At 38.6% G+C, this 8,416-nt stretch overlaps 1 protein-coding gene across 1 annotated transcript; it reads left to right on the forward strand.

Annotated features, from left to right (window-relative positions):
- The first annotated feature begins 380 nt into the window (after nucleotides 1–380).
- CLN8 (CLN8 transmembrane ER and ERGIC protein) lies at nucleotides 381–7,895 on the forward strand. The gene is made up of 2 exons (XM_007944434.1): nucleotides 381–923; nucleotides 7,572–7,895. Exons 1-2 carry the CDS (start codon nucleotides 381–383, stop codon nucleotides 7,893–7,895), a joined length of 867 nt encoding a protein of 288 aa, XP_007942625.1.
- The last annotated feature ends 521 nt before the right edge of the window (nucleotides 7,896–8,416 follow it).

The raw sequence follows: 8,416 nt of genomic DNA on the forward strand, positions 1-8,416 counted from the left end.
CCAACCAAGCAGCTTTGCAGGAGAAATACCTGCTGATCTGTTCTCATAAAGATTACAGCCTAGAAAACCCTATGGGGCAGTTCTGCTCTGTCACATGTTGTCAGTGTGAGTCAAAATCAACTTGATGGCACCTACCAACTTTGTATTTTTATTATAATGATTTTTTGGTACTGAGATAGTGATGTGTTAGTAACATTCCTGCCTCTTCTGCTTCTGTTACTCATCATGAAGTAAATTTTCTTTTCTTTCTTCAGATTGAAGACAAATGAATGAAGATCATAGAAACAATTTCCTTGACTTCATTTTCTTGGATAAGACCCAGTATAAGGCTTGGAAGTTTTCCATTTACCCCAAGACACTTTTGCTAAAAATTTGGGATAATGAATCTTGAAAGCGATGGAGCCACATCTGAGAGCATTTTTGATTTGGACTATGCTTCATGGAAAATTCGATTAACACTAGCAGTAGCTGGTTTTTTCTTTTACCTGGGTGTCTTTGTTGTTTGCCACCAGCTGTCTTCTTCTTTGAATGCCACTTATCGCTCTTTAGTGGCCAAAGAAAAGGTTTTCTGGAACCTTGCAGCCACTCGTGCCGTCTTTGGTGTTCAGAGTACTGTTGCGGGTCTGTGGGCTTTGCTGGTAGACCCTGTTCTTCATGCTGATAAAGCACATAACCAGCAGAACTGGTGCTGGTTTAATGTTGCAACAGCAACTGGATTCTTTTTCTTTGAAAATGTAGCTGTTCACCTGTCCAACTTTTTTTTCTGGACGTTTGATTTGTTTTTGGTTGTCCACCATCTCTTTGCCTTTCTTGGATTTCTTGGTTCATTGATCAATCTCAAAGCTGGCCACTATCTAGCTATGATCACATTGCTCTTGGAGATGAGCACTCCCTTCACTTGCATCTCCTGGATGCTCTTAAAGGTAAGTATTTCTTATAAAATATAGGGTTCATTTGCTATTTTTGAAGTTGTCAGCAGAAGTTGAAGAGCTGAGTATTCATTTAATGTCTGTGTGAATGATTAGAATTTCATTGTGGACCATGCTGTAATTTCATCAGCAGACTAAATTATAGCATACAGATTCACTAATGAACACAATTTGATTGAACTCCATTTTACTTATTTTAAACAAATCTTTAGGCTTTGTAAAGCTCCATAAAGGGAAACTCAGTGGATCTTGTAATTTAATAGTTGTGTTTGTAAGCCCTAGAAAACATGATTTTTCTTTCTTTCTAATGTTTTTTTTTTTTTTGTTAAAAAAAAAGTCTTAAGTAATATATAGGAATACATACATCTCTTTTTTTCCTTTGTTTTTTATTAAGGCTGTTTTACTAGTGATTGGAAGAATTGGGGACCAGAATAGCTATTTGCTCAATATGTTTGGTGACATTTACTTATTGTTTGCTCCTAAGACGATTTTTTAAAAATGTATATCTTTCATATGCAATCTTTATTCTCATTATGATACTAAAATACTCTCCATGGTAAACTCTTTTTTAAGAAAGATATTTTTGTGATGTAGATTTTTGCCACCTTTTATATAATACATTATTTTGTTCATGGGATATTTTATATGAAACTTAAAATACTTTTTTTTTGTTTTTAATTTTTATTGTGGTTTGGGTGAAAGTTTACAGAGCAGATTCATTTTCCATATAACAGTTCACATACACTTTGTCTCATAACATTGACTGCAATTTCCAACAGTATAGTAGCTCTCTTCCCACTTCCTGCCCATAGTTACCTCTTCCCTGTGTCCTTTCTTCTCATGCACTCCTGCCCCCCAAGCTGTCTCTGTGCATACGCAGCCTTTCTATTCTCCCATGATTGACTTCTCCAAAGAGTGTGTCTACCTAATGTAAATGTTCAACTCATATGCCTGTCTTTTATTTGGCTGGAAGCCACAGGAATGGGTTCAATTCCAGTCCTGAAGAGGGCATCTAGGGGCCATAGTCTCAGGGGATCCACCTGGCTCTACCAGACCAGCAAACCTGGTCCCTTTTTTTTTTTTAGTGATTTTGCTTGTTGTTCCACATTGTGTCCCACTCTATCCAAGATCTCCTATATAGATTCCACTCCAAGAAATACTTTTTTTGTTGTTAATTTTTAATGTAGTCACAACAAAGTGGTTATATTGTTTAGTATTTCTTGTGTATAGAACACTGTGGTAAGCTTTGAGAGGAAATAAAATTACAGCTTATCATTCCTGCCTTTGCACATTAAAAGTGAATTGACAATGTAAATGGTACAGTGTATTCTTATATAAAGGAGCTCTGGTAGTGTAGTGGTTAAGGCATTTGGCTGCTAACCAGAAGGTTGGTGGTTCAGACCCACAAGCCATCTGCACAAGAAAGATGTAGCAGTCTGCTTCCATAAAAATTTATAGCCTTGGTAACCCAGTGGGGGTCACTGTGAGTCAGAATTTACTCAATGGCAATGAGTTATGTTTAGTTTGGAGTCATATATAACAAACATTTACTGAATACCTGTCATGTATCAGGCACTGTGCTTACTCACTCACTTCCATTGAGTCGATTCCCAGTCATACCAATCTGCACTTGGTTTCCAACGTGGTAAATCTTTATAGAAGTAGATTGTCCCATCTTCTTCCCACAAAACAGCTGGTGGGTTTGAGCCTCTCACCTTCTGGTTAGCAACCAAATGCCTTATCTTCTATACCATGTGCTAGGACCTGAAAAAAGCACTGGTACTATCCCCCAGGGCCGTTTCAGTGTAGTACTAGAATACAAGGAGGTAATACCATAATCTGTGTGCAGAGTGTCATGGGGTCCCCTATGGAAACCTATGTGGCCTGCGGAGGAACAAAATGAGGCTTTGTTTAGCAAATGTCATTACCAGTATAAAGCTTTATTATAGCATGACCATGAAGAAAAAAAAAAAAGAGCTAACTATATGAGCAACAAGTTAGACAAGAACCTGGAGAAGAGCATCATGAATGTGTGCTTAAGGGGATGGTGTGAGGTGCTTGAGGGCAGAAGTGATTTAGGTAAACCTTATGCAGGGAAGAAGCATAATTGGAAACCATTAATGGATTGAAAGGATCACTTCATTGGCCCAGCTGTCCTTTGAATTTCTGTGCTGGAGGGAAAAAAAAAGAGTGCTATTTAAAGCTCCTAGTATGTGTAGGGATCATTTTAGATAAGATGCAGTGACCTGTACTCCTGTAACTATCTTGTGCACATGTCTGATTGTAGCTCATATCACAGTTTTCCAGTTTTCTCTTTGTAAGTGCCCTTACCATAAAAGTGGAACCTTCTTGAGGATTTGGGGACTCTGGCACTGAACACAGTAGCAAGCATTTTTACAGTCAGCTGTGGTATGAAGCAGTTCATACTGGAGAAAAGACGCTTTGGTACCTCATTAATGTGCTAAATAAATGTGAACCCATCACTGTCAATAATGATTCAAAACTAAAACTAAGAAAAGTGACATATTTTGGATAATTTGTTTTGAGAAAATAGGTTATTTTGCAGGAAGTTCTTTAAGGGGGAAAAAAAAAGGAACAGAAATCTTTCTTACTTCTCTTACACTCCTCAAGGGTAGTCAGTGTTGAATAGCTATATGTAGGTTTCTCCAGACTTCCTGTGTGCTCTTTTAGAGCCAAATGTGGAGGTAGGACCTCCTGCTGGACTAGTAGAGTCAGAGTAGAAGGAAGCAGAGACCGATGGAGTTGTTACCTGCATTCTTCCATGAGGTGTGATGATGAGGGTGGGCCTCCTTTTAGACCCCCACGACCTTTGTGGAAGAAGACAGACTCCAGGTAGTGTAATTACTCCTAAAGTTAGAGACCTTATTTTGGGATAGCATATTCTCTAAAGTTATTAGGATGCTGTTTGTACAGAGTGGAAGAAGGTTATCCAAGTCATTGTGCCTTACCCCAGTAATTATGTTAATTAACTTTCTAAAGCCAACAGTGCTACAGAGACTGTAGTAGTTGTTATTAGGTGATGTGGAGTCAGGTCTGACTCACAATTCTTTGTACAACAGAATGAAACATTGCCCAGTCGTACACCATCCTCACAACCATTGTTGTGTTTGAACCCATTGTTGAACCAAAACAAAAACCCACCAAAAAATTAATATAGCTGAGTCTGCATTTCTAGATAGTTTTATTTCTTGCTCTAGCTCAGATACTAAGTGTTATAAGTAACAATTGTGTCTAAAATACTGAAATCCTTTCAAGCTTTTAATAAAGCTGTCAAATTCTTGCCTGGTTGAACATCTGAATCCAAAGAATCCACCCACCATCAAGCTCTAAATTGATAAGATACTAAATGTAAATCAGAACATAAAATCACTACTAATTTAACATGGGTTTATACTTCAAATGCAAGTAGCTTATTATTTCTTTCTCAGATTGATTCTGAAGTGTTATGTAGAAATATAATAAATTAATTACTTGGGTCCCAAACATCTAAACATAATTCATCCACAAAATCACTAATCCATAACACAAATGAGATGCTGTAAAACACCATCAATTTATATAAATATTTTTACATATGTAACGTGAGTACTAACTGTTGAAATTCAGAGCTAAAAATACACAAAGCATAAAAATCTTTGCATATATTATGTTGCAAATTTTGTTACTGTATCCTACCTTTTCTCAAAACACTTAGTAACATCTGAATATAAAAATTGGAGTGCCTGAGTAAGACTAAAGAACTTTATAAGCTTTGAGTTTCTAAAACTTCATGTCATTAGATACGTAAAAATTAATGTTTCTATTGTGAATATGAACAGTTTAAGGAGACTTAGTAAGTGGGGAAAATAATGGAAAAGAATTCTTATGAATGTTTAGGGAATGATTAAATGAAATGAAGGAGCTCTGGTAGCATAGTGCCTAAGGCACTTGACTGCTAACCAGAAGGCTGGCGGTTCAAACCCATCAGCCACTCCTCGGAAGGAAGATTGGGCAATCTACTTCCATAGTGATACCACCTCGGAAACCCAAGGAGGGGTTGCTGTGAGTCGGGTCTAACTCCATGGCACACAAAAACAAATGAAATGACCAAACCAAAACCAAATCCACTGCCTTTAAGTCAGTGAGACTCATAGCGACCATATAGGAGAGTTGAACTTCCCCATAGGGTGTCCAAGGCTGTAAATCTTTATAGAAGCAGACTGCCTCATCTTTCACCTGTGGCACTGCTGGTGGGTTTGAACCACCAACCTTTTGGTTAACAACCTAATGCTTTAACCACTGTGCTCCAGCGCTCCTAAATGAAGACCAAAAAGCAAAACAAAACACCAAACTTACTGCCATTGAGTCGATTCCAACTTATAGTGACCCCCATTAGGTTTCCAAGGCTATAAATCTTTGTAAAAGCAGACTGTCTCATCTTTCCTCCATAGAGCGTCTGGTGAGTTCCAACTGCTGACCTTTTGGTTAGCAGCCTAATGCCTTAACCACTACACCACCAGAGCTCCTTTAAATGAAGACCAGAATTTGTTAAATTGAACAAAATGCAGAGATGATTTGGGAGGAGTATGGTGGTTCATCCCACCTAGTAGCCCTTAGCTTTACCTTGCTTGATCTTAAGAAAGTCATTACTTCCCAGTGTCCCTTTTATTCCTAACTACCTAAAAGACTTAACATTTCCTTCTCTAAATGCAAGAAAGTATCCCCATCCTAGAAAATGACATGCTATAACGTAGAACTGTTGAAGGAGATCTTCGCAGCTTGAGTTTGGGCAGAGTGAGGAAATTAGAGGGAGAGTATTGTGTTGGAAACTAACTGGTTTGAACTGTACTGTCTAGTACAATGTTAGGTCCCTGTCTTCGTGTCTCCACTGAGTTATTTGTAGCTGAAGCAGCTTCATGTTTTCTATTCCATTGTAGTTATGATTCTGGAAATTAGTTTTAATACAAATTTACAAGAATTTTTAAGGCAAGTTCATTTTGGCTTGTATCCAAGGGCCACTGGGGTGGGGGGAGGAGAGCAGGCAGGAAGTGTATCTCATCTTAAACATCTCTTTTTCCAGAGTCACCGTATGGGAACTGGGTGTAACAGGACTTGTACATGTCCTCCCCTTTCAGTAAACAAATGAACATTGCTTGTTTACTCATTATGTGAAAACTCACAGTAAAAAAATATATTGACCCAACTAGGGAGCAAAAATCAAGAAGAGCAAAATGAATAAGTGAATAGCAAGCAAGTCTCAAGCCATCGATTAATACACATACTCTAAAACAGAAATGATGGTCTTCTTTCAGATGTAAGCCTCTGTATGATAAAAAATTTAGCTTTACCTAAAATGACTTGGTCTTTATCCTTGGTTCCTGAGAAGTGACCCCATAGAACCCTGGAATTTTAAGTGTCTTCCATAAGGACTTCAGCCCATACCTAACTAAGAGGTTAGGTGATGTGATGAATTGACTTAGGTGGGAACTGGATAGGCTAAAAAGACCCACATGTAATACTTCACGATCGCATGGTGATATTGATGGAACTCAAGGAAGAGTGGCTGGTCAGGCCAGAAAGATAACCTCATGATACCACCTGACCTCAGGGAAGAAGGACTGGAGTTTATGTTATGAAATTCCACTGCCACTGCCAGCAAGTCGATTCTAACTCAGCGACCTGTAGGACAGAGTGGAATTGTCCCTTAGGGTTTCCAAGGCTGTAAATTGTTACAGAAGCAGACTGCCACATCTTGCTCTCACAGAGTGGCTGGTGGATTCAAACAGCTGTTAGCAGCTAAATGCTTTTAACCATTGCACCACCAGAGCTCCTTGTATTAGGGAGTGAGACTCCCAATAAAAACTGTGATGAGAAGCACCATGCACTTCCTGGTTGGTGAAAGACAATATGTACCTGAGAATGTAGTACTTCCCTTTTTGAGACATGGAAGCGCCGCATCAGAACCTTCCCAGACCTCGTCCTATGCCTCTCTATCTCTTCATTTGTATCCTTTTTCCTACAGTAAATCTGTAATCATAAATATAGTGCTTTCTGTGAGCTCTGTGTTGTTCAAGTGAATTATCAAACCCAAAGGAATAGTAGGAGCCAGTGGGTCAGAAAGGAGGGAGTACAGAGGAAAGTCCCAACTTGTGGCTGGCATCTGACTGGCAATTTGAAGAATGGTGTCCTTTTAACTTGTGAGATCTGACCTAGCTCTGAGTGCCTCCTACATGTAGTCAGAGAACTGCATGTTGCAGCTGGTGTCACAGAAGTGAAAAGTGAGAATTTGATTTATGTTATCATCTTTGTAGTTAGCATCAGGAGTGGGATTTACTAGAATGTCACAGTCCCAGTGAAAGGAAAGCCTTGGCAAGAAAATTCTGTGCTTTTAGATGGACATGTTACATTCAATGAATTATGGTAGTTAAAATCTTTTTTAAATGTTACGAGTTTTGACAATGGAAAAATAGAGGAACAGATAGGGTGATGGTTGAACAACATGAGATAATGTCACTGAACTGCACATGTGAAGAATGTTGAAATGGGAAATGCTTGGTTACATGTATATTTATCACAATTAAAAAAAAAAAAAGTTTTGGCAGTTTTGTACTGAATTCTGTATTTATTTTGTCTCCCCTCTAGGCCGGATGGTCGGATTCTCTATTTTGGAAGCTAAATCAGTGGCTAATGATTCACATGTTTCATTGCCGCATGATTTTAACCTACCACATGTGGTGGGTATGTTTTTGGCACTGGGATGGTTTGATCAACAGTCTTTATCTGCCTCATTTTTTGCTCTTCCTTACTGGATTGGCCCTCCTTACACTAATAATTAATCCATATTGGACCAATAAGAAGACTCAACAACTGCTCAGTCCAGTGGATTGGAACTTTGCACAACCAGAAGCAAAAAACAGTCAGCCTGAAAGGACCAATGGTCAAGTACTCCTGAAGAAGCAGCAGTAGTTGTTTCAGGAACCAGATGACTCTTAATAGTGCCGACCTGAATAATGGCACATGTGGTTACATGAAGTTCCTTGAGCAAAGAATTTTTAAAAGATGAGGTAGTGAATGAATGTTTTTTGTTTGTCTGATCCTGTTTCTAAGTGAAATGCTAACTTTGTGTTTCATTAGTATTAATTTTGAAGTAGCTGCAAAGTATTTTTAAAACCTTGATCTCACCTTTTGGAGCTGATTTTTCTTTGACTGTCATGGTTTATTCTTGTAAGCCTAACCAAGTGGGACTGTTTTTAGCATTAAGGAAGGAATCTTTGGGATCAGATCATTGCAAGGCATCGAGTAGGAGGGAGGACAGCTTTGGAATATATTCATACATACACTGCATGATGTCCGTTCGGGCAGTGCCCAACTGCATATACATCTCTGGTCCCATTAGGTTATAATAGAGGTCAGAGATCTCAATCAGAGAATAGGGCATAGTGGATATAAACAGATGGACATAACCAGATGTGATGAACTAACAGCTT

The sequence above is a fragment of the Orycteropus afer genome, unplaced genomic scaffold (genome assembly GCF_000298275.1).
Source record: "Orycteropus afer afer isolate SDZICR_OR568_19922 unplaced genomic scaffold, OryAfe1.0 scaffold00125, whole genome shotgun sequence".
Lineage (NCBI taxonomy): Eukaryota > Metazoa > Chordata > Mammalia > Tubulidentata > Orycteropodidae > Orycteropus > Orycteropus afer.

Excerpts from the sequence above, each read along its gene's own strand:
- CLN8 (XM_007944434.1), top strand. The coding sequence starts at position 381 with ATGAATCTTGAAAGCGATGGAGCCACATCTGAGAGCATTTTTGATTTG. Across the intron at positions 924-7,571 it reads TCTCCTGGATGCTCTTAAAG|GCCGGATGGTCGGATTCTCT; the intron begins GTAAGTATTTCT and ends TCTCCCCTCTAG.